The following is a 27,994-nucleotide window of genomic DNA, read 5'->3' on the forward strand; positions in this document are numbered from 1 at the left end:
CCACACTGTGAACAGGAAAAATATAGCTGAACTAGACAGTGCTTTAACTATAAATGGAAATTTTCTTTAACGAAGAATTTAATCTAGATTACACTATGAAAACTTTTGCATGAGGAATTCTAATAAATACAAAATTAAAAGAAATGACAAAATGCAAAAAATTGTAAATATATGATGAAGAACTAATATAAATAAGTTTTTAAAAAAATCGATAAGGATAAACAACCCCAATTTAAAAAAAAAGGACAAAGGACATGAATAGACAAGTTACAACTAGCAATATAAAAGCATGAAAAGTTTCAAAGTCAGTCATCGAACACATGCAAAATAGAATGAAATATTATTTTCTCCTTACCAAAATGGAAGATTTTGAAAGATGCTACTTCACTACTTTATAACAGAGAGAAGTTTGGAAACAAATCAAAACCTAATGTCCAAAAAATAAGAGGCTGACTGGTCAAGTAACTTACAGCATATTTACACAATGTTAAGATTATAAAGCAATTAAAAGGTCTGTAAAATACCAACTATAATAAGGAAATGGTCATGAGATTTTAGATGAAAAAGAGTTTACAAAAAAGTATAATAACAATAAAATCTTTATCTAGAAGCCTGAAAAAGATTTTCAACATAATAAATGCTTAATTTACAATGCTTGGTGTCAGTTTATTTATCTTTTGTAAAAATAAAATACAGTGTGTGAGTTGTGGAAAAAATAAATAAATAAATGCTTAAATATATTGACTGATTATATAGAAAATGTTTAAAGAAAGACTATGCACCAAAATTATTAATAGTTAACTTTATGCACCTAAGTTACAGTGAATTACTTTTTTTCCATAAAATTTCTAAAATGAGCATGCACTACTTTTAATGAGTGAAAACAGAATATGGTAAAACATTTTATTCTTAGTAAACTTAGATTAAACTAGAGACGACGCCCATGAAAATTCTAATATATAAGTTGGGTTGTAATAACAAGTAACTTGGCTATAACAAGGTGGTTCACATCCATGTAAATATCCTCAACTAAATTTAGTGATAACGGAGTACAGGGCAACAGGTTCAAATGTAAATGTAATGAACATTTTGGATTTGATACACGTTAATCTTAAAAAATATTTTTTAACAACCAAAAAATCAAAAGATATTGCAAGCCTTGTAAAGTCTTTATATTTTCTCTTCAACCTCATTCATTGTACTAGAAACAACTTATGTAGTAGTATGTTAATCAAGACCTAAATTCCTTAATTACAAAAGGGACAAAGGAGACAATGAAAACTTTGAAGACGAGATATACTAAAAATGAAATGGAATGGTTCTTGGCATTATATTTGTAACTGGCTTATTTTCTAAATACATTATTATTCATTTAAAAAATGTTTACTTAGAAACATACTATATATAAATGTCACCAAAGTATCATTTGAGTACAGATTTTAAAAGAACATCACCAGAGTGGGACATTTATCATCACAGTCTCAAGAAAATCTTGATGAATGGGTTTCACATGTGTATTTTTAAACTTGGTTGATATTCCACTATGATTTTACCACATATACTTCTGAAGATGCTAACAAAAAGGATGAAATAACACATAAAAAAAGAAAATCTGAGCATTTTCTCCAAGGAGCCATTTATCTGGTGAACGGTACAGAAGCTGTATCTGCTTAGGTTTACAGTTTATGTCCATATTACTTGCATGACAGCAGTATTATAAATATAGGCACATATGGTAAATGACACCCAAATGGCATACCAAATAGCAATGCTAATATGGTAGATTCTTAGACTTACTTACATGTAGGTGCTAAAGATTTAACATCCAATTTTTTTCTCCACTGCTGAATTCAATTTAAAATATATTATTACTAAAATATTTAAATAGAAATTCATGGTAATGAAATTCATCTTACTGATTGGAGGGGTTTCTACACAAACTGGTTAAACAAACTGTTTCAAATAGGAGAGAACTTTAAAAAATAATTATGGGGACTTCCCTGCTGGTGCAGTGGTTAAGAATTCTCCTGCTGATGCAGGGGACCACAGGTTCGAGCCCTGGTCCAGGAGGATCCCACATGCCGCAGAGCAACTAAGCCCATGCGCCACAACTACTGAGCCTGCACTCTAGAGCCCACGAGCCACAACTACTGAGCCCGCACGTCTAGAGCCCGTGTGCTCCGCAACAAGAGAAGCCATCGCAACGAGAAGCCCGCACAGCTCAACAAAGAGCAGCCCCCGCTCACGGCAACAAGAGAAAGCCCACGCGCAGCAACGAAGACCCAACGCAGCCACAAAAAAAAAAAAATTATTTAAAAAAAAGAGTGACCGTAATAATAAACAGTGAACAATTAAAAAAAAAAATTATGATGTCAACCCACTTTCAGTTGGTTTTTAGAAAATAATCAAGATAAGAAAATTAAGGCAAGAAATATTCCAGATTTCATTCAGACTTTGTCTCAATTACTGTATTAATATTAATTGCTACTTCTATTTAATTAGCCAATCTACTGCTTGCACTGGAGAAGAAAAACCACTCAAAGGTTTCTTGCCAAGCAAAGGAAGCATGCTGGTATTTAATAATTCTCTCTGTTCAAAGCAATCTTGCTAACACCAAGGAAAAAAGTTAGATTCACTCATCTGACCTTCCTAGTTAATTCTTCTCTGATTGCTCCATTAAAAATTTTCACAGATGCATGAAAGGGGCTCTTTAATATTTCATACCAGGAAATCCAAAATAGTTGATATTCTGTGACACTAAGTCTGTATTATATGACTACATGCTAACTACCAGTTAATACTACTATTAAAATCTTCAACATACAAAAAGACAGCACATAAATTGTTAAACAACTAATGTAGTTGTTTGCAAACTTGGGCATGACAGTTCAATAGAGTTTAAGGAATAATTTTACGAACAGTTACATTTACAGAAAAAAGGGAGTGGGAACTGAAGAATCTCAGAAATTGGATTGAACCAGACACCCTAGTAAGTTCACACCTAGTCTAAGAATTAATTTTATGATAGTAGGCAAGGAGAGGGAGAAAATAATAGACTTTAAATTAATCATATGTACTAAACTATCAGTGAGAAGTAATTTTCATCATAAACACTAATGTAAATTTTAAAACAATTCAGTTTTGAAAAATTATTACACAACTAGAAACAACAGATTTACTTTGACATTATTTCTATGCCAATCTCGTCAGTTACATTTTAATGTGAAATGAACTTTAAACATAAGTTTTATTTCTTAAGCTGTTTTGACTTGCAGTACAGTTTATTACGACTCCATAATCATCAAATGCAACCTAAAATAATCAATTTTCTTGAAAACAATTTATAGGGAATTACTCAAAAAAAAATCTAGCACGTATTGGACATCAAACTGAAGAAATCGTTAATCTTCCCTGTGAGAAAATCTTGGTAAATGGACTATTCTTTTGCTGCAGCCCTCTTTAAAATATGTCACACTTTCACAGAATGCCCCTTTCCTCCAAAGCACTCTGTATGTTTGTAACTAGGTAACTATTTGTGACTCTTTGATTAATGATTACTTCCTCCACTTGACCTTCCCATGAGGGCAAGAACTGTTTTACTAATAAGCATTATACCGCAAGCACCCAGGCCAGTGTCTGGTTCGATAAATGTTTAGTGAATAAATGAATTAAAAGTTTAAATGAACTCTAGGCGTGGGTAGTTCGACAGCCAGAATTAAGATTTATATGGAAAGACAGTGAAGTGGGCAGAGCAGTACATTTCGCTTACAGAAAAAGCAAAGCGACCCCAAATACTCAGTGCTAAAGAAATTGAGAGAGATCACTGAATTATCAGTCAAATATTTAAGTGCTCACCTTCCTTATTTTAGGCAATTAAACACTTCCTCCCAAATAATGCTCAAAGTGAATTAATTTCACATTAAAAATAAATCTAATGCAAAAAAAATTTTTTTTAAATTTTCATTCCATCTTTTATTTGCCATTAAAAAAAATTACTCTGAAACCAAGAATACTATTGATAAAAAGAAAAAGCCAATGTGGAAGCTTACCTGTTGATTGGCTGGTGCCATCAAACAGATCAACAAGGTCACCAGATGACTTGCTGCTAGGCACTGAAGTCTGAAAACACACACAGAACTAATAAGCTTAGAAAACATATTTCTATTTTTTTTTTAAATCTGCTCTACTCATCTGTAATTCCTAACTGAGACACAAATACCTGTAATTATCTTAATAAAGGTAGATTTCCTTTTCTGAAAAAAGAGAAGTGACCTTGAATCCTTATGGAGAGATAGTATTTTTAAAGTATTCTATTCCTAGCATTGTAAAAGTCCCTAACATCCACACTCCTCTTTTCCCTAACTCACTTCTTTTCGGAGATCAGACAAGATTAGGCATGTCCACTGTTCCTGGGTTACTTTCTCATTTCTTACTGCATTTCACTCTGAAAAAACATACCTTCCAGATCTCACTCAAATCTTAACAAAGAATCACTTGAGAAGCATTAAAGAAATATATATGCCCAGCTCCATCACAACATACTGGATCATAATTGCCCAGGTTGGGATCTTGGTCTGTACAGTCTTACAAAGCTCCTTTAGTAATTCCAATGCATAAGAAGGTCTGAGATCTACTGGATTGGAGGCCAACATCCTATCTAGCTCTAAAATTTTATGATTCTGTGAACTTTAGCAACACTGTTTGTATACCATACAGGTCAGTATAATTCCATGTTGGTCTGATATACCTTGACATCTGTTTTATATTTAGTTCCCAAACTGTGGGGCTGGAGTTGTTATATGATTTTTCTCTTATACATAGTTCTAAGCACCCTAATGCATAGGTCCTGTATGTTCAATACATACATGTTAAATTAGAACAGAAGTGCTAGGCAATAGGAAAACACTGTAAATTCCTAGGCATGTTAATTTGAGCTTTGAAGATTAAAACACTATATACTGTGGTTCAAAAAGGCCTTGAGGTTGAAAGAGATCTGAAGCAGCTGAGTAACTTGCCAAGAACTTCACAGAGTTCTATGCATTTTTTTGGTAATAAAAACAAAGTCAAAAAGCTTACACTATAAATTTAAAATATTTATGGCAGTGACATACATTCAGGCTGTACTACAAATTGATATTTAAAATCCTTTTAAGATATAAAAGTCTCAGTTTACTGTTAAAAAGAATTATACAGGTTGGATGACTTTCCCCATGCAACCATAAATGAACTCTCCATATAACAGCCATCATGTATTATTTGGGTTTTAATTATGACTATCTACCAGATCTTAAGACAGTCATCAGTAAGCTAACTGTATCCACAGCAGGAGAAAACTAAGACCACAAGGAAATAACACATCCATTTCCCCTTTTTAACTACAACTAGTTGAGTTATAATTTTGAGGTTTTTGTCAAAACTAAAAAGAGCACAATATGGGTGAAATTATACACCAGAAGATATGTGGGAAAACTTGACACACTTCTTGACACTAAGTAGGACTAGCTTTATTTTTAGAGTCACCTGCAATTTGCAAGATACATTAGAAAAATATTTTCCCTAGCTTTCAGCTACATTTGATGCAAAGATACAAGCTGGGTGAATACTAGTGGGGGGAGAGTAACAGAACAACTATTGAGGCTTTCGGGGCAAACCTCCTCCCTCTTAGGCAGATTTCTGTCCAAAAGACTAGCTTGCAGCCAGGTATCTAGCAGGTGGATTTCATTTCTGTGGTGAATAAAAAGTGAAGACAGTACAAGAATTAGTGCTGCTACTGATCAATACTGACCACAGGGCAAATAAACCTCCTTTTCACAGGAACGATCTCTGTATTAAACACGACCAGTTCCGCTATATAACTACTTGTCATATATACAAGTGGTCATTTGTTACAACTTCCAAACACTACCATGTTTTCCTTGGTGAATCTCACACTTGGTAGCAGTGGTGGTGTCTAGAAGGAAACAGATGCACTACATTCTGATTCACAACCTTTCCCAAATGAACCAAGAGTGTTATTACTATTTTCATAGAAAGTGCATAGATAAGCATTCAGCAATTGGACAGGTTTCTTCCTCCAAAGAGATTTCTTATTATTGATGACTGAGTAATACATGCCAGATGATCTAATAATTAATATGATTACCTAGAAATGCCTGAGCCTACTAATGCAGTAATTCCAAAAGTAATTTATAAGAATAAAACTGTGTACAATGTGTAAACTCGTGCCATTCCCACCTTAACTGAAGACTGAGGTGTATGAGCTGAAGCATTCTGATCTGGACTTGCTTTGTCCCCCGTGTAATGTGCTGCTGCTCCAAGATCAATGGTTTTGGAAGGATTTGCTGTGCGCTTGTGTCTTGTGGTGGTGGTCTCTGTGGCCTGTGTGATATGGATATGTTTTGTCGTCACAGTCTCCTCTTCATCTTTGAATTCACCTTTGGGAGATCTGCCTCTTCTTGCTTTCTTTTCCTCATCACTGTCACTAAAAGATATTAAAAATGAAGGAAAATAATAAGACTAGGGATTACTTTAAAATGGACCCCTCAGTGATCTGAGCTAAAGAATTTCAAATGCAGTAACTCCAAATTCCATACTTTGACTATCTGACAGGGATCAAGAGAATGTTATCTAAGCTACCTGAATAATCATATGTATGCACTGGGGAGCAGAAGTGGGAACCCATCAAATTCCCCAGGTAAGTCTAAAATACTGCTACAAAAAAGTATTTACATAAATGTGTACAAATAAAAAAGCCTGAAATAATTCAAGCGCTTATTTATTATAGATTTAAAGCTTAATTAAAAAATAAAATAGCAGGGTTATTATCATATCAGAATCAACTGATTAGAGCCTAGGAGCTCAAATAGCTGCATTTGATAACCATTTTCTTGAAATGGACTGTGTGCAACAACTACAGTTCCATTTATATAACAAGATTCTGTCACTGACTCATATACTAATGCAAATATATAATAAAATACTATAATTTCAATGGATATCTTTTAAATATTATCCTATCTGCATTCAAATGATTAAACTCTCATCTGTAAATGCAGAAAAATGAGGTAACACACTTTACAAGAACTGTGCTCTATTTTACTATATAGAATCACGAGATCATACTTTTACAAAACTAAGAAAATTGCTTGACAGAAAATTTAAATATATTTAAAATATTTTAAAAGAATTCCTTTTCAGGCACATTCAAAGATTTTTTCTTCTTCTTAACATGCAAAAGGAAAAAAATACAGAATGAGTATAAGAACTGTGTTTTTCATATGCCCCAAATTAAAAATGTCAGTACTAGTGTGCTCTCCAGTAATGATGCATTGGGTTTTTTTTTCTGGTGCAAGTAGGACAGAGAGAGAAATTGCCTGAAATACGTTCCATTACTTACTATTTCTTAATTTCAGAGTAGGTGGTTTAAATTATAAATATTCTGAAGTAAAATACTTAAAATTCTCCTTAAAACTATGACTATTATTACTGATGCAATTTAACTCGGACTAATCTAAAGCAATTTCTACTTAAATATAAATCAATTTGGAACCTGTACAAATCAAGAATCAAGAAGAATGGCTTCCCACACTGAGCAAAGGGGTTAAATGTATTTTTATCTATAAACATTTTAGGGAATCTACAAGTTCTGATCAAGTGTTCAAAACCCCTTTGTCACTTACTAATTTCTCAGCAACAAATGACCTAAAAATTCCCACCATCAGTCCTATATCTAAGACTGAAATTTCTTACCTTTCTGATGTCCAATTTGATTACAGTGCAAGATAATTTCTTTACAAGGTGAGAATGTAAACTTGACTAGCACACAATGAAATGACAGCTTCATATATGATCAGTGTTCAAGAATTCCTGAATCTAATAATGAGCTAATAAGTCTAAAATTCTGATAACATGCCAGATAGGTCCCATGCAACTTTGTCTAAAAATCTATTCTTCTCTCACAAATACTCCAAGATGTAAGTCCCTGGTTTGCTCTTTAGTTACTAAAACAAATAACATACACTACATTTTCACTCTTTTAAACCTGAATATATAAAAGATTTAGGAACGCTAGCAGACCCTGTCTTAGAGGCAAATGTAGAAAAGAAAAAATCAAGGGAGAAACAGAAAAAAAAAAAAAAAGAATAGGAAGACAAAGCAAGGAAAGAAAAATTGAGGGTGGAGGGCAAAGAAGAGAAAGTAACAAAACAAGAAGGTACATAGTTAGATTTCTAACCAGCCTACCTACCTGATTCCCATACTTCTTCAGGAAATAGCAACAGAATATGTGGCCACTATGTTTTAAGTCAAACCAAAAGTGTGAACACAAAGGCCACAAGAACATTAAAGAGGGAAAAACAGCACAGAGTATTTGAGGTAGGCATCGTTTTCCAAAGTTTAGTTATTTATTATTGCCATATGCATACACTTTCAGTATAAAAGAGCTAGAAATATAGTTGTAAAATATATTCAAAGTATTAAAAATAAATTCTGGTTCTTCAAAGATCATATTCCAGAAACAGACAGGAATTCCACAGATTTAATAAATATGGAAACATACTGAGAAGACACTAAAATATTTTAGAATCTGAATAGTTTCAAAACTATTATTTTTATTTCTTTTTAATGACCCCTAAATCTGAACTGTTAAGATTTTTTTATAAGAGAAAAAGAGATGATACTTAGTTACAAGAACTCACTTGAAGTTTTGGTTGCATCTCTGTGTTACTTTAGGCAAGTTCCACACAGCCTGATTGGGCTTCAGTTCTTACTCCCAAAAACTAATGGTAAAATCCTTGCTCTAGACTATCTAATAGAGATACAGTGAGGCACAAATGACAAGTATCTTATAAAACTTGCTTTGCAAATTAAGCGCTACATATACTGCCCTTATAACTGGCAGAAAAACTAGTTAATAGTTATATTGGTAGGTAAGAAAAAGTGAATGCTAAAAGGTTCCTAGTACTGTTCTATGTAAAACTAAATACAAATACCCCAACATTAGAAAATGTAATCTATGAAAATATAGGTCACACTCGAAAACATTTTAGTCCAAATATCCATCTGGATTTTTTTTTTCTGGTATAAACTGGCACAGAATCTTAATGAAATGTCACAGGAAGAATTTTCAAACCCCTAACTTTTGTTTAAATCTAATAAAATAATAAACTTCATTATCCCTCAGCAATACCTTAGATCCCTGGATCATCAGATGCCCAATTGCAAAATAAGCTGTCAAAGTTCTTACTGGGAAAAAAAATTCCAATAAATGGCCTGAATAAAAACATACAGGAAATGTGATCAATTTTAGAAATAAATGGACACAGACAAGGAAAGTATGTCAATACTAAATGCAAATAATGTCTGACATAGCATCTTATAAACAGCTGCACTGTATATATGATGTGTGTGTGTGTAAATACGCACACACACACACTATATATATGTATAAATCAGCAGCAAATATACTAAAACTGGAACAATACAGCGAAAATTCACATGACCTGGGAATTCCCTGGCGGTCCAGTGGTTAGGACTTGGCACTTTCACTGCCATGGTCTCGGTTCAATCCCGCGTCAGGAACTAGATTAGCCTGCCCCCACGCAAATTCATGAATTGTTCCATATTTTTGCACAAGGCATTTTTAGGGGAGTGAAACTACTCTGTATGGTTCTGTAACGGTGGATACTATGCATTTGTCAACTGTACAACACAGTAAACCCTAATGCAAACTGAAGAGTTTAGTTAATAATATTGGTTATCAATTGTTAATAAATGTACCACACTAATGCAAGATGTTAATAACAGGAGAAACTGTGTGTGTGTGCATGTATTTTTGCACTCAGAGAGGTGGGGTTATGTAGCAACTCCCTGTACTTTATGCACATTTTTTCTGTGAAGCTAAAATTGCTCTAAAAAATAAAATCTATTAAAGAAACAAACAAATAAAGCTGAATTTCAGATAATGCCAACACCCAAAACAAATAAACAAAAAAACCCAAGACCCAGCTGTGTCAATTTAGTACCCTTTCCAAGAGACCCAGGAGACAAAGTGTTAATACCTGCATCTTTCTGGAGAGTCTTCTCTATCTTTCCTCCGGAACTTGCTGATGGTGTCGTCAATTGTGCTTCCAATTTTATCACTCAGTTCACCTAATTTATCACTGAATGGAAAAGCACTCTTGTTTTTATCCCAGTCCTCATCCCATTTTGATTTAGGCTCAGGATCATATCTTTCACCTATATAAAGCATTAAAAAGAGAAGCAACTCTAAGGACATTAAATTCAAAAGGTGTCTATAGTCCTTATTTCTGAAGCTTTTCCTCATAATAAAACAGTTTTCAAAGGAAAACAGAAAGCTCCCACAGTGCTGAATCAACACAATTACAGCAAGGCACAGCATGTAGTGCCAGTCATTAAGTGGCAGGAATGCAGATTCAAAAGCTTTTGTTTATGAAAACTAACACAACCTTAATGCACAGCACAGCATATCAGGAAGTTCTTAAGGGCTGCTGAAAGGAGTAGAGGAAAACACAAAAACCAACACAAGCTATATAAGCAAAAGAGAAATGGAAATCTTTTGTTTTCACAAAAGTCACTTAATGTATTATATTTCATTCCCATTTCTTAATGGTTTTTCAATTATTAGAAAAGCATTGGAAAGCAACAATCTCTTACAAAACACAAACTATAGGAAACACTACTCTGAATGCTACATATCCCAATATACTGTAAAGACTCATAACTGTCATTCTTTACCATCAAACTAGAAAAATAAATGTACTTCATGGCATGGGAAGGCACCCTTCAATTATTTTAAAAAGAAAAGAATATTCTAACTACCAAAAACTATACAGACTAGAATCAAGAAATATGCTCAAGCAGTTCAGAACAGTGATGATCTATTCAAACACCAAGTCCAAACATTATGCTGGGACTGGCAAAACCTAGGGAGCCTCTGTGTGAATTTGATAATGGAGATAGTAGATCACTGGCAGTGAAAAAAAGCCCCAAAATGTCAAGATTTGTTTTAGTCCTTGACTTTGAGGGCCTAAAGAAGAGATAGGAATCACAGGCACTAAATGGAGCCTTTTCCATTTCCATGTCCAAACTCAACTTAAGAGCCAAGAGTACAAGGTGCAGAAAAATCACGTGTGGTTAAAAAGAAGACCGAAAGTTAAGGCAGGGTGCAGAGAAAAAGGAAAGACCAACAGGAAACAGCAAAATAATCAAAAGGTAGATAACTGAGCTTTTGTTTAAACTTTGGTTAACAAGTTCTGATGGCATACATGCCCTCTGGAGATCAAACAAAACCATTTTGCTGAATTACTCAGTAAAATTGCAAAGCCACAATTTTCTGTGAGAGTTTGAGGATTTAAAAATACGTCTACTAAACCTGAAAGTGACCACCAACTTAAAGAGAACATAACAAAATGTTTTCTAGACAAAATTTAAGCCAGGATGGTATTATAAAAATGAATGGCTCTCCAACAATGTATATGTACACTTCAATAACAATGTGATGAACTAGACTTTGAAAAGAAACAAATTTACAGGATAAATGAAAGCAGATGAAAACTAAATTAGCACGGTGGACATCATACTAAATGAGTGCCAGAGATACTGGATATTGGCAAAACATTATCTAACGTCAAAATAAAAAGCATGTAAAATAGTTAAAGTTGATTAAGTCTCTGAATAATATATATAACATTAAAAATAATTTATAAAAGAAGGCAATGCAGATACACAGGACATTCAACTCTATCTCTAATGCAGATGATGTAATTAGTTCACTCTAAGTCTAAAAACTTACTCAATTGTCTAAATTTATCTAATTATATATTGTGCTGATTAAAAAAAGGACTACTAGCAAGTAGAATGAGGAAAGGAGTGGAGAACAGCTCTTTCTACTCAAAAACACATTAAACTGCTAAAGCTACTTTGAAAAATCTAAAGAATAAAATATTAACTTGTGTAAATAATTAAAAGACTTCTTACTCCCCTAAACAAATAAAAACTCCAAAACATATTTATGTGATTTATTTAAGAGAAACATTTTTGCCCAATTCAAGAACTGACTTAAATGTGATATGGGACATTAAAAAAAGGAATTTTTCTGCTGTTAGAAACATCAACCAATTAAGTGCAGTATTTTTAATTTGAGGGCAAGAAAACAGAGGAGCAAAGGAGCGAAGACATTTTATAGATACTCGCAAGGTAAGAAATAGAAGATTTTTTACACAGTTACAATGAAGGAGTTACAAGATCTCAGTGTAATTCAAATATAAACAAACTTAGATATGGTTGGGGGGCAGTTAGAGAGCCCCAATATGCAGCTGCTAAGTATACGTGGCACTGGCCTGTCTGTGTATATACAAAATGACAAGGGACTGTCAGTGTTCACAGAAGACAGAACGAGTCCAAAGGAACATCCTGTGAAAGAGAGTTCTTATTTTCTGTATCTGTTTCAAGCACCTACCTAGTGATCTATTTTAGGAAAACCATATTATTACATTAAAAATAAACATGAGAGGGCTTCCCTGGTGGCGCAGTGGTTGAGAATCTGCCTGCCAATGCAGGGGACACGGGTTCAAGCCCTGGTCTGGGAAGATCCCACATGCCGCGGAGTGACTAGGCCCGTGAGCCACAATTGCTGAGCCTGCGCGTCTGGAGCCTGTGCTCCGCAACAAGAGAGGCTGCGACAGTGAGAGGCCCGCGCACTGAGATGAAGAGTGGCCCCCACTTGCCGCAACTAGAGAAAGCCCTTGCACGGAAACGAAGACCCAAAACAGCCATAAATAAATAAATAAATAAATAAATAAATAAATAAATAAATAAAATTTAAGATATAATTCACGAAATAAATAAATAAATAAAATAAACATGAGAGATGAATGTTCTAGCTGTTCTTAAATACATTAGGAACAATACAGTGATAGGCCTAGACAAAAAACTGATGGTATTGTCAGTTACCTTTTTCTACGTCAAATTAACGCAGTGCTTAATTAAGGAAAGAGACTGAGGATGGACTAACCTGTAGCTCTATTTTTGGCCAAAAATAGAACTAAACTGGTTTTGAACTAGGAGGATGAATCTCTTCATCAAACTTTTTTTTTTAATGTTCTACATGGTAAGTTACAGAAATCCTTTTTTCTTCTTAGAATGGGAACCCCAAGAGGAAAGGGCATATATCTATTTTACTCTCTGTATGTCAACTCAAAGTTTGGTCATTCAATAATGCTTAATGGTTAAAATCATATTCTTGAACCACAAAAGTAAAAAATAGAAAGATTCCTAAGATCTACAGGAGCCAAAATGAGTATTACATATATCTCAGTATTGTATGTATTCAAAATAGCATTTTTGTCTTCTGTATTTCAGTGATTCTTAAAATACACCCAAGAAGCTAAACTGATGCTTAGGTGCCAGTCTGTCTTTGATACTCACTGTATCTGAATCCTCCAACACTGTCTGAGGAAACCCCAACATATTTGTCTTTGTTCTTCTTTGCTTTCTTTCGCTCTTCACGAAGCCTGTCATCATCCTGGGCAAATTCAACCAATTCTTTCACCTTCTGGCGAATATTTATACCTTGATCCTTGCCATGCTCATCTGTGAGGATGGTAAGGGAGAAACAAAACCTTAAGAATTCAGTTAATATGTATCAAACCCTTTAACACATACAAAAAAGACATGAAAATTTCAACACAAGAAACCAACTTCAATATTTTAAAATGAATAAAAAGAGGCAAATTGTGTTACTGAATTTTGTCATTCCCTCATCAAATCCTAAGTCTTGAGATGCAATTTTGCCTTATAAGAGAGTGCAAAGATGAACTAAAAAGGACCACAGATAACGGTTCTATGCAAAATCAATTAAAGATCCACTAAAAAGGATTACTAACAATAACCATACAAAATGGACTAATATCCAAAAATGTTATTTTCTTTTTCTATGGTATTTTAACAAAACAAAACAAAACGTACATTTTAATGACTGAAAAGCATCCAAACGCCTTTGTCTCCCCAATACAAGTTTGGAAACACTAATTACCAGGATTTAGTGTAGCTGAAAAACTGAATTTTTAAAGTGCTTTCAACTGGGGTATGCTACAAAATGAAATGTGGTTCATTCTGTATCCTCTTTCACATTCAAAACACACTCTGGCCTTGCTGCCTTTGCACAGTAAATATTATTTGGTGGGAGGAAAAAAACCCCCCAGCTTCAAACAGATGTGTGTGTTTTGGAGCTCTAACCTTTTCTTCCCATATGATTAAAGCTATTCCTTTATGGACACCACAGGGGACCAGTCTCCAGTGCATATTTTAATATAAACCCGAACACTCATGTTGTGTTGGTTCTGTTGTTATTAGCCAGTCTTTTCTGCAAGTTCTTGTCTTCACTAATTAATACTCTAGGGCCCCACGTCTTGGATTCTGCACTCGTCACACAACCAGCAACAGTCACATTCTAATTAGAGCGGAGAAGCTTCTAAGCTGGTTCAGGTGACTGACAACTCCAACTACTGTTTTAATTTGCTTATAAGGTTTTTCTATTGCTCACCTACAAAGTGGTAATTTTCCAGGGATCGCAAATCATAAATGTGTTCTCTGGCACTTGTAACAACACGCTCTGATCCATTCCTTATGAGGTAAGCTAGGAGCAGCAATGACTGTAAAAATACAAAGCACCAAATGAGATTTAATGAAATAAATTCTGGTAGAGCTCTGGTAAATGTCTAAAAAAAAAAAAAATTCTAACATTAGCAAATAAATAATCTTTGTGTGTGTATGTGTGTGTGGGGTTCTTTACCTTACATTAGACTTTAAAAGTACCTTTAAAAACTCATATTATCAATTTAAAGTTCCTCTTATACCAAGCGTAGTAATTATAAACTGTCCACTGGATACATGTGTCAAAAGATTAAAAAAAAACTTAGATGTTAAATATCTGAATGTATGATATAAATGAACACTAAGCTTTTAGAAAGCTGGTTCAGTTTTAGTGTTAGAAACATCAGTTTAAAGAGAACAATTATTTGGTAATTATATGACCTCACAGCATTTTTCCTGGATAAAATTTAATTTGGGAGGTTTATGATGTGGCTTTTGTTTAAAAAAATTGCTGCTTGTTTTGGAAAATATAGATATTTTCTGCTAAAAACGTGATTTATGCTGACACGTTAAAAAAAAAAAAAAGAATCAAAGGAAAAAAAAAACTTGCTGCCAACAAATATGAGAAAAGAATGTTTACGGGATTTCTTTTTGAGGTGATGAAAATGTTCTGGTTTAGACATTAGTAACTACTACACAACTTTGTGAATACACTAAAAACCAGTGAATTATGAATTCTGAACTTAACTTTGTTTGGAACAAACCTCACATAATGATCTATGAAAATCTAGTTAGGTTGAAGAAACTGAGGGGCAAAAAACCCTCATTCTACCAGGAATTTATTCGTTAAAAAAGTAGTTTACCCAAGAATTATTAAAACAAACAAAAAGCTCTAATTAAAAAAAATTAATTTATAGAAATTTAAACTATTTCATCACTACTACTGTATAAGCTAAAGGAATGACAGTGAATGTTTTCAGAAACAACATCAAAAACATGGAACTAAATAAAGCATTGATTTTCAATACTAAAAACCAGAAACATTGCTTTCAAAATTTCAAATATAAATATAATAACACCATTTTGGAAAGCACAGAAAAACTTTCTCAGCAGTGAGAAAATATCGTGGGGATGGAAGAACAGATTACTATCTTGTTTTAGAATTCTACATATGATGAAATCAGTATTAAATGAAAAGAATCTAACAAAAGAGTACATATTTGCAAATTTTAAAATGTTAGAATTTTAATGTTTTAGAATCTCTTGTTATACTTAAATTTAACACATATTTTTGGTGCACAATACTGTAATAATACTGGCAAATTTTTACGTAGAGATGACAAACCATATTAGAGGATGGTTTTCATCTTAACTGCTCATACACTAAACATGCATACTACTATAGATTCATTACTTTCGACATGCACAAATATATGAAGAGTTGTTTATGGTGACTAGAAAACAGAACACAAACAGCAAATCTACTTCTTTTAATGTTTTAGAATATTCTATTCTAGGATTCAACATCCTTCATAATCACTTATGTATGTACACCTTAAAACTTCAAGCATTTGTCTTCAACGTGTCAAATAATAAATACAGACTAAAACCCATACCTTATAAACTCTTCTCCAATTTTTTTTGTTGTCTTTTAACATTCGTGACCAAAGCATGTTCATAAGTTCTGGAAATTGTTCGTACATAAATGTAGCCCTGAAAAAAGAATAATTTTCCTTAAGAGTTTGCAGTGTGTTAATTCTGACAGTAGATGGCAGGCTTGTTCTGTGTTTTCCTAAAGAGCTTTAAAAAATTAATAAGCTTAATTCAAAAAAATTTAGATATGCTTCCTTAAAAATGTCTTTCTTATATTTTATACAATATCGAGCACATTCATAAGTCCCACTAATTAATATCATATTTTACAAGGCCTTCATTCACTGGCATAATCATCCAGATGTTCATCAGGAAAAAATTTTCCTAGCTTTAAGTCATTTTACATGCATTTGTCAAAATTTTAACAAAGTTTTTCTAAACTTCATTGAAAAAGAAAAATTTTATTTTACTTTTCTGAGCTAATATCTAAGGGGAATGGATCCTCTGTAAAACTTCCCCCACTAATATCTGAATGATTATATGCAAAATTTATATCTGGCAGCTAAACAGTTTAAAACTGAAAGCAAATTTCACATTTCTGGGTGCAGATAGTTGCATTCTTTCTGCACTGCTGAGTCAAATTATCACTTACTTGGCAATCTCTCCCATGAGTTGCCCAGAAGGTCCCCAAGGATCGTCATTCGTTGCTTCTCGAACCTTAGACTCTATCTCTGAATAATTCATAACCACATTGGTGCTGCAGAGAAAAAAAATGCAGGCACATACGCACAAAGATTAGCATCAAAACTGAGAAACACATGAAAACTTAATAATGACACTACTGGGTGTCCTAATGAGATACCTCTACAGGGTGGGAAAGAAAACATCTTTTGTGCACAAGCTACCCTGAGGACACTATATAACACATTTAAGTTATCTTTAAGAAGATTTTACTATTCCATTAGGCTTCAAGAATACAGATGAGAGATTACATTAGAGCTGGCATAAGTCCAGTAAAAAATGGCTTTAGGTCAAATTAAAAAGGAAATTGAACATGCTACGGTCTATTATAAAGCTAAGTTGTCATTTTGCTGACCAGACCTGGTTTACATGCAGTCTTAGGTTTCCTGTTCACAGAAATTCTTTAATGAGCAAAATTATATAAAAGCTAAATGTTATTTATACTGTATAAAAAAAGCAATGAAAAATCAAAGATAACAGTCTAAAGATGTTTAGAACCACTATGAACATTTAACTGTAGTCCTTGTCTTTTTTCACTTACTGTACCACGTGCGTTTTCTATGTCACTGTGTAGTCACTGTTACCCTCAGTGGTTGTTTTTTTTTTTAATTAATTAATTTATATTTTGGCCGTGCTGCACAGCATGTGGGATCATAGTTCCCCAACCAGGGACCGAACCCGTGCCCCTGCGGTGGTAGAAGCACGGAGTCTTAACCACTGGACCGCCAGGGAAGTCCCAGCCCTCATGTCTAATGGCTACACAATATTCCATCTGGAGACTGTATGATAATGTATTTAACTTTCACATAAGACTTCACCAGTGGTCAAGAACATGGATTCTAGGAGTCAGAAAGATCTGACTCCAATTAACTTACTTTGTGATCTTTGGCAAAATTATTTTGTGGGTTGGCCAAAAAGTTCGTTCGGGTTTTTCCCTGTAAGATGTTACAGAAAAACCCGAACGAACTTTTTGGCCAACTCAATATTTCTCTTCATGTTTCCTCAAATGTAAAATGGGAATAAGGAAGAATACTACTACTATCTCAAAGGGTAACATATCAAATGATACACAATGGTACAGTGTCTGACATATATAGGAAGTGCTCAATAAAAGTTAGCTATTGGAGATAATATCACCTATTAGAATTTAAAAATACCAATATTAAGTAATATTTTTATAAGAAAGAACTAACTTTGAAAAGAATACCTTACAATTAAGATATGAGATGGCAAAATGTGTGGTTGTTAAAAAAGAATTTCTCATGCTTATATGGATTGAAGAATTCAAAGACATTCTGAGGAGTACATACTGTGGAAATGTGACATATTATAGTAGTACTCATTTGACATGTAACGCTCCAATTATTACTGAACAATTGTTATAACAGATGCCTGTAAATATGGTAATTCAAATCTTCCACTTAAAATTGAGTTTTAGAAAGAGTGAAAAATAAAAATTTGGTAACTCTTACTAGTTATATCTACCCCACTTTTGCTGTACGGTTTTTCAGTCATCAAAAAGTTGTTTTAAATAAGGAAGGTTTGGTTATAATTGGCACTCGAATCTCTCAAATATAAATTTCAAATTTATTACAAATACTTCAGTTAATAAACAGTTCAAATTTTAAAGGAACCATTATGCATATAAATGACTTGCCAAATCACAGAATAAATCTGGCTTCTAGATTTACATTCAGAATACTGTTCTATTAAGGTAGAAAAGCAAAATCCTATTACTTTCTTTCAAATCTTAGAGAAAGCTACCTCCTAAAATATCAACTGTTTGATAACAAATACAAATTATTTCCATGGCACTAAAATAAATCCCTGGTCTCCACTGCCTCCTTCAAAATTTAAGACTATTAATGAATGGATTTTTATAAAAACCCCATAATCATTCTATTAACAAAAATTTTATGTATATAAAGAAATAGTAACTTTTTTTCTAATTTTGCTAACAATTGAACAAAAATAAGATTAAGGTGGCCAATGACATATTTGCAATTTAAGATGCCACAAAATAATGGATTTCAGAATGCTGTTATTTATCTTACTGGCTGAAGAATGCACGGCTTCAGCAGTTAAAAGTACAGCTGTGGGAATGAACAATAGCAATTAGGATTATAATTCATCCAAGCATTTCATGACCAAGAATGCAGTTGAAACTGTTTGCACTGTTTAATTTGTTGGAGAACAAGATGAAGAGTTAATCTCTAGTCCATGTACATGAAATATTTTTGCTAGAGCCTTCATAAATGCTGTAGCTTTCAGAACACTACTTTCCTTGTTCAAGCTACAAAAGCCCATGGGTCAAATGAGAAAGGTCCTGTTTCCCTAACCCTTCACAAGATTCTTAGCTGAAGGCCTATATGTGTTTGAGTGCTGTATGTTTAAGAGGAAGAGGTGGCAGAGAGCCAATAGCTTAAGAATCTCCTTATTTCCTTGGTTGAGAAACAATGGGAACTATGTAAAAGCACAACTTGCCATTAGGACACACAACATAAAATATAAAATGGCAACAACATGGAAAAATATGGCAACAATAGTAACAAAAAGTAACAAAGTTAGAACACCTCCATGAAGAGTATCAGGCTCTATTTTAAAACCATTTTCCAACAATACCGCTGCTTTCCAGAAACTGGAACGCTCAAGATGAGATCTGATGACATAAAGAATTCCAAAACAAAGTATTTTTAAGCTGCACTTAATTCAGAAACAAATGTAAACTAAAACAAAACAACACTGTATAGTTTGGCCTTATTCCAGGTCATTTAAAAATAACTGTTTCTAAAAAGGTAGAAATGGCATTTTGATCCTTCCTTTCCCATGTTTTCTATTGCCCTCAATCCACACCCTACCCATAATTCCAGTGCCCTTTTTAAGAAAGGAAAATAACTCCTCCCCTCTCCCCCAAAAAAGAAAAGTTAAAAAAAAAAGTTATGTCCAGATGTGCAAGGAAAAAACAGCCAGCTTAATTCCTAAAACTTCTTACGATTGACACAAATGTTTTAAGAATGGATAATTCAGACACTAGAGGGGGATCTCTCATCAGTTTTTTAAAACACACAAAATTCAGACAAAGGTCAAGGATCTGTTCTGCAAACAAAATTAAAAGAAATTACCAGGGAGTGACCAGAGTGAAGAATATAAGAAGCTGCTCATGTTCTGAAGATTTTTACCTTACAGTAATATTGAACCACTGCTTTTTTATAAGGATAAAATCCACAATTAAAATCAAACCAGTGTTTTCACACACTTCACATGTGCTCCTCACAGCACCCCAGCAATAGGCAGGTAGGACAGGACTAAGAGTCCCCAAAGAGAGTAGTTAACTCTGCACTACCCAGCACTACTCACTCAATTGGATTTTTAATGCTAACTACTAAAAGTTACCATCCTCAAGTCCTGTACACATGCTTCTATGGCTATATGAACACAGCCAATATTCAATTAAGTCAAGGGTTGATTATTCAATTTGTTAATGATTAGTGTTTGGGCCCTCCTCTTTATTCCCCATTTTCTGCTTATTTCACTGGTCACTACTGATAAATATCAAGTTATTTTACTTGGTAACAGTTTGGGTCCAGGTTTTAGAGGCAAAATTGGTTGAAAGTAAAAGCTAAAATGGAGCTTTACCTATAGATGGTCAGTGATTCTTCTAATCTGCATTAAGAATAATCAGAAAAATGACTGACAGGAAAAAACTTGAATAGTCTTACGGTATTTTTTTCCTGCCAAAAGTTCAAGAATATGCTTTGCTAAAACAAAATGACAGACCAGGAGAAAAGGTAAAGTACAGGTATAATCCAGTCTTAACAGCTAACAAAGGAATACGAAAATTGAAACAGATTTTAGTAAGAAGCCTTTTTCTTAGCCTGCCTTTTAAATTTTACTTCTTTCTAAACAAAATGGAATCAAATGGGTCTGTATTTTTAATATGGTTTCTTCTTTTTGTTTTAAAGTTATTATAAAGCCTTTATTCATTCCGAGCTCAGGAAAAAATATTCAGCAGTATTTTCTATTAGACGGTTAAACTTGTGTTTTTTCGTACGAACATTCACACTTACAAACACAAGAGAGTCAGAAAAACAGAGGCAGCAAGAGACAGAGACAAATACAGCATTCAAAGTAATGTTTTAAATAATGTTATTTCTTTTCTTCAAACTGTGTTTTCTTTTTTCCTATATTTTCCAAAATTTCCCCTATGAACATTATGTTATAACCAAGGGAAAAGTATTAAAATGCCATTAAGAATACAAATCGAGTACTATATCATTAGCAACATTTTAATTATTTATAGGCAAACAAGCATTATGGTAGACCAAATTAGTATTATTTGTACTTCCAATGTCTTGTTATCAGGCTAATAAGTGTAGCAAACTAGTAACTAAAATATATGTATACAAACTAAAATATGTATACCAAATGCTATGTGTGTAAAACCACAGGGACAACTTAGGTACCTAATATTGAAATTAATGTGATTAAAAAAAAAAAACTGTATTAGGGAAGAATAATTCCCAACATTAAAATCTATATTTAAGGGCTTCCCTGGTGGCACAGTGGTTAAGAATCTGCCTGACAATGCAGGGGACATGGGTTCGAGCCCTGGTCCGGGAAGATCCCACATGCCGCGGAGCAACTAAGCCCGTGTGCCACAACTACTGAGCCTGCGCTCTAGAGCCCACGAGCCACAACTACTGAGCCCACATGCCACAACTACTGAAGCCCACGTGCCTAGAGCCCGTGCTCTGCAACAAGAGAAGCCACCATGATGAGAAGCCCACGCACTGCAACGAAGAGTAGCCCCCGCTCGCCGCAACTAGAGAAAAGCCCGCGCGCAGCAACAAAGACGCAACGCAGCCAAAAATAAATAAATAAAAATATTTTTTAAAAAAATCTATATTTAAAAGTGACCTCTTGATCTTAGTGCCACAGATTTCAGAAGATACTTTTACGATATAGGTAAAACTATTATGCTCCCTCTAAAAATATCAATCTTTAAGAAACTTTTTAAAAACAATAAAACACCCTTAAAATGAACACTGAAAAAGACAGTTTTCTCAGGTAACAAATTACTTATGCCAGGAAAATCTGTTCCTTTTTAAAAATGTTTCTAACCAAAAGAGCAGAGAAACAGTTTTAAGAATACTTGCTCTAAAAGCTAGATAATGGACCATGTGACATTAATTTTTCATCAGGGGATGATGGTCTTCACCACATTACCCTTATTTGCAAGCTGAACATTTACAGGTTCAATACTCATATTGCTACCCATCCAAAAAAAAGCCTTTTCTTGATCTGAAAATGAAACACAAAGCAATGAATTATGTCTTAACACAAGCAATGGTTCAGTAGAAGAATTAATGTTGCTAAAGCAGATGTTATTATCATATTTAATTATACAGTAACATAGTTATATAGCTACAGTGCTAAAACAAGGAAAATACTACAGTACTCCATCCGTATCATAAGAAAACTAATGAAATATTGGTAAGTACAGAAAAAACAAATAACAAACCTGATGCTTGCCACTTTCTCTCTAATGCTAGCTACCACGCTGCCATTACTAGCAAAAGCCCCCCTACCAAAAAATAAATAATTTAAAAATTTGAGTGAGGAGAGAGGGAAAAATATTTAATAGCATCTCCTTAGTAGAGAAGTTTAAATAAACTTACACTCAGGATCACATGACTAGTAAACAGCAATAGATGTCCAAATTTTGTTAGGTTTTTCTAATTCTAATTAAATGTAGCCCATTTTCTATTATGCCGTAATGCTCTAAAATCAGAGAATTAGTAGTATCATCTGAGCTAAAAGTCTACTAATTAATATATAAGATGACATCACAAATTGTGCTACTAAAAGAACTAAATGCTGAATTAATGTTTAAAAAGATGTATTCTCGGTCATGGAAATTACATTTTCTTTGGTTTTAGTAAAATTAAAAACAAACTATCCAGTTGAAAAGAAGGAAACCAATGTACCCCCTCTTAAACATACATATTCTTAAAAGCAAGGTAAAGATTAAATAGGAAAGAACTGAAATTGAAGACATCTAAAATCTGAGGCTCTCAACCATTCTTCTGCAGTAACAAGATTTCAGAAAAGAATAACCTGCTTACTTAAAAAAAAATACCCTATTTCAATCCACTTATAGGTATGTAGTATGCTCATGTGCATATTATTTATGACTTCACCTATTTACACGGAGGACTGTGCTGGATTATGTACCTTCTGTTTTCCTCTTCACTTTTCAAGAGGGAACATTAAAATGCTAAATGCTACAATATTTAACTTGCTACTTTTAAAAATAATCAACAAGAATATGCACTGAAATATTATACCTCTTCCTTTAGCTATCACAGTAAAAAAAAAAAAAAATTAAACCCAAATAAATATTAAAGAGCAATCTGCTGCCAGGTTTTATTGAGAGAGGAAGGGGGTCCCATAGTCCTTTTTAAAGCTTCTAACTTTTAAAATAATTCTAGATACTTAAAGATCAAGTTACAAAGATCATACTATAACTAGATACCTAATACATTTTTAAAAAATGGCACAGACAGAAAAACTAAGTCCAAACTCAAGCAGCCTGCCTATATGACATTAAAACCACAGAAAATGTATTGTTCAAAACACCATTTTAATTGTTCCCTCCCCACATATTATTATGAAAAGTACTCCTAACTGACATAACTATTTTTGAAATTCTAATTGTTTTAAGGTGTAAGAAAATTAAGGACTATATACTCTTTTCTTAATCAAAAGCTATTCTCACATCAATTCTACTACCAAATTCTTTGATCCATTCTGAGTGATGCCGGCCTTCAATTTCAATAAATAGTTCAGACCAGTATAATCATGGGGTGGAGAAATCAACTATAGAATTTTAATCACCTGTGATGTTTTACTATTACTGAACACTGTTGATAGATACGGCTCAATATTCTCGTCATCTTAACTCAAAATTTTACACTGCATTTGTACTACTTACAGATAAAGTGGAAAGATGAATTCTACAAAACTGTTTTCTATAAAAGTATTTTTCATTCTGGGGGGGACAGGGCAAACAGAGAGCAAAATAAACACTAAACACTACTTTGCAGGTAGAAGAAACTATAATAAATCCCTAACATTCTTGAAAGATGAGCTGAAGACCTTTGTGTATCTTTAAAATTGTGAAAATAAAAATGTTAATGTAGACTCCTGACAATCTCCCAGATTCAATCAAAAATTAAAGTATCCTGTGCATATTATACTTCCTTAACACAGGGTAACCAATATTTAGATTCACTAAATTTTATTTCTTAGGTGAGAAACTTTTGCATGGCAGAACACTTTCCATAAATTTCTTTTACTGATTCCATATGGATTTGATTGTGTCATCAGTCCAAGGTACTACCAAACCCAATGTGTTCCTCTTTAAATATGCGTAAAACTTCTATTTTCTGCCTGTGAATCATCATTTTCTTAGGCTCTGCCACATTCAATACCAGTACCAGAGGTTGGCTTTCTTTTGAGTCGTTTTTCACACAAAAAAAGTTAAGGTGTTACCACAGCCCCAGAACTGGAGCACAACAGGGCTGAGCTGCAAGGTGGATGCCAGTGACTGGCTTATTAGCTAAGTGACTAGTTCCCATTGACTGCAAGTCAGATTTGGATCATAACAAAATTATACATTATTTCCTGTTAACAAATCTTCTAAGATCTGTTCTAAAAAGTCAAAACTCTGAACAGAAAAATCTATCAAGACTGTACCGTAATTCAGAAAGGAGAACGGTCACACAGTAGGAAATGTAATGCAAAAAAATTTTATCTAAGAACTTTTATCAGTAACTGACGCCGATTTATAATGTACTTTCTCTTCCAATCTCTAAAAACAGCCATTACAGATTATCAGTATTCTAAATGATATCGTTATCTAAAGATTTCAAGCTTAAAAACCAGCATTCCAAATCCACACAATTTCACAATGTGCATTAAAAAAATACTTGGGCCCTTGCTTATGTAACAGTTTACCGAACATTCCACGAAAATTTCCAGTATTGATTCAGTATCAGTTTGCACAAGCCAAAACTAACCAGACCCATATCTAAAATTTCTGAGATTCCTGATTTGTTCATCATTTAAGTATAAAGTAGTCCTAACATGTAACTAGCAGAAATAATAAATCTTATGAATTTGTCCCCCCCAAAAAAACCCCCAGAAAAATCACTATTTTATGGTTTATGTAGAATTCAAGGTAAGGGTACATAAGATGAATAATCATTAAAGAAGTCAATACTCCAAATTTAATTTCAAGTGGCAAACTTTGTACCAGACTAGAATGTATACATAAATTGATCACTGGAAAGATAATTTACAGAAGCAGTAACTAAAATACCTCATTTTATATGAAAGATCATTAAATATTTATAGTCCAACATAAAATCTTTTGGGAAACACTAGAAACCACATATAATTATTTCAATTTTCAAAAAAATACAGGAATTGATCCAAAACAAAAAAATACTTAAATTGGGATGGTAGTTGGATTTCTGCCCCTCAAAGTCTGTCATTTAATTCTTTTTTCCAAAAGGTACCGACCCCTTGATCACTATTAAGTGTGACTTAAACTGGCAACTTTTCAAGAAAATAGTTTAGTAATTTATGTAACAGATGTGCAAAGGAAAACTACATGGATGAGATAAGCCAAGAAAAACATCCTGATGTCCACAACTAAATTATGACCTGTGGGAGAAAGAAACTGTAAAACTATTTCCCTTTCCTTACAACTTCAGTGGTTAGCAATAGCAAATTACATAATCCATTTTATAGCAGCCCTTATTCAGACATTAAAATAAGCCTTGACTCCAGGAACTGTTCCAAAACACAAGGCCACACTAGAGGAAAACATTGCACATCTATGTATTTTCATGATCTGATTCATCTTTTATGGTTATTTTGTAGAAAAGCAAAGTAATATGTATATTAATTGATCAATAATTTATTAGAAATGAATAGGGCCCATATCTTGTCTCTGATCCCTGGACAAATCAACCACTGATGTGTCTCAGTTTCCTCATCTGAAAGGTAGTTCCTATGTATTACAGAGATTAAATGAAATGACATGTAAAACGTTTAGCACACATGGTTACTTTTCTGCCAGTATTTATCATTTTTAGTTTGAAATATTCTTTATATGGCCCCTTAGAGTACACCAGCATTAATACTTATTACTTACCCATCTCATTCACTGCTGAGGGACTTTACAGTCACGGTAATTGGCAGCCTATGTGACCCACGGTGTGCACACTGAAATGAAGATTTCAAGCACATAACTATACAAGGCAGGATGGCTATTATTTTAAAATGGCCAAAGATCTGGAACTGAGTTTCACTAAGAGACAGGACAAGTATCAATACAAGCCCTAGCACAGAAATGCCATTTTACGCTTAACAGAGTTTGTATTTTGAAGTTCACTCTCTTTAATCTTGGTACACCACCAACCATGAGCTAGGGTTTTATTTTTACATTAAGCAGCAATTTCTCCTGTAGTGGTAATCTGACATCATCTGATAATGTCTCTAACATTTTTTTGGATTCACTAAACTAACTCATAAATATCAGCTACTGGAGCCACACATCCCAAAGCAAATTACTTGAAAAACAGACTTTTAAGCTATTATAAGAAGAAACATATTTAGCATGAAGTTTATATCTACAATTTGGGGATACTGAAAAAGTTGCAGAATTCTGAGCTTTCAAAGTACCAAAAATAAGGTCCATGTAACTCACTCCATGAGGTGTCTAGCTGAACAAAGGATGTTAGAAAAGCCATGACACCCAGTTTCTCTATCCTGTTTCCTCTATAACAGCAAAATCATTATACTAGGAAATGTCTGGATGTTCACGGGTCTTGATGGTTTATATGGAAGCCCTTCTAATGTCTCTCTAGCATAAGCACTGCTAACATGACCTGGGCAGCAGACGACAGGCTGAGAAAAAAGCTGTCCCAACATAGGCTAGTCCCACAATGCTAAGGAGTTATTATTTTCCAGAGAGGCACTCTGGCAGCAGTAAGATTTGGGGAGGCTGGAAAAAGGGAAGACTTTTTGAGTGGTTCAGGGAAGCAGAATGAAAAGCTGCTCCCAAGATGTTGCAGAAATGGTGCTTGGAACAATGTAGCAACAGAACAGGCAGAGGCAGCCACCACTAGGAAATTCTTCCCTTCATGGCTATAGAAAAAAACTCTCACAACACAAAATTGTATGAACATTAAATAACTACTACCAACTATATAAAAACACATGTGCGTGTGGACAAAGCCTAAAGGAAAAATGCCCATAAGAAGTGTTGGGGTGGAGGCACATTTGTTTAAAATTTCACTTACACAATGAAAAAACATGATCTTTTTTTTAAAGAAAAGAAAAACAGTACTTGTATATAAAACTTCTTTTCACTTGCTAGGTAAGTGTCCATTGGCTGGAGGAGGATCAGCTTTCACTCCCCTGCCTCAGCAGCCTGTGTGTTATATCAATGCTCTGTCTGCACAGATAAAAAGCTTTCTAAGAAGACAGCTATGGATGGAGGGCCAGAAGGTAAAGGTATCAGGTTGCTCTCTGCCCCTTGGCTCCTGCAGAACACTGCTGCCTCAATAAGAGACATACCCAAGGAATGAATGCCAGTCCCAACCCAAAACCATTTTCTTATTTCCAGCTGACTTCTTCTTTTTTATCACGTATCTCTGTAACCGTTAAGATTTTCATTTTTTGTTTTCTTCTGAAACAGTACTCTAGTGTTATGTGAAAAATACTCTGGGAGACATTAATAGGTGTTATGTGAGAAATGTGTTCCATGGTAAAGTTTAGGAAATGTTATGTAAAACAAAGGCAACTTTATTACTGCAACACTTGTTGGAGGCTTTACTATTCTCATGTGCATTATGAGTCTCCAACAGGGATTATATTAAACATTTCTAAAACTTTGGGGACAACACACCTTTTCCCTTGGGACATTTTGAAAGTGTCCCAAGAAACCCACTTTGATGTATTTTTTTAAAAAGGC

General features: G+C 33.8%; 1 protein-coding gene across 5 annotated transcripts in view; it reads right to left on the reverse strand.

The window, feature by feature from the left end:
• The window catches only part of CLINT1 (clathrin interactor 1), a 66,952-nt gene that overhangs the window by 12,231 nt on the left and 26,727 nt on the right, over positions 1 to 27,994 (reverse strand). For 3 of the 5 annotated variants that reach the window (XM_068536294.1, XM_068536291.1, XM_068536290.1), the window contains exons 2-8: positions 16,859 to 16,963; positions 16,230 to 16,326; positions 14,564 to 14,672; positions 13,447 to 13,611; positions 10,059 to 10,236; positions 6,235 to 6,481; positions 4,050 to 4,119 (exon numbers count right to left, since the gene is read on the reverse strand). In XM_068536294.1, coding sequence (XP_068392395.1) covers positions 4,050 to 4,119; positions 6,235 to 6,481; positions 10,059 to 10,236; positions 13,447 to 13,611; positions 14,564 to 14,672; positions 16,230 to 16,326; positions 16,859 to 16,963 — 971 coding nt within the window. Of the gene's footprint in view, positions 1 to 4,049; positions 4,120 to 6,234; positions 6,482 to 10,058; positions 10,237 to 13,446; positions 13,612 to 14,563; positions 14,673 to 16,229; positions 16,327 to 16,858; positions 16,964 to 26,170; positions 26,242 to 27,994 lie in introns of all 5 variants that reach the window. The other 2 variants (XM_068536292.1, XM_068536293.1) reach the window with 1 other exon arrangement.

Source organism: Eschrichtius robustus, chromosome 2 (assembly GCF_028021215.1).
Source record: "Eschrichtius robustus isolate mEscRob2 chromosome 2, mEscRob2.pri, whole genome shotgun sequence".
Classification (NCBI taxonomy): Eukaryota; Metazoa; Chordata; class Mammalia; order Artiodactyla; family Eschrichtiidae; genus Eschrichtius; species Eschrichtius robustus.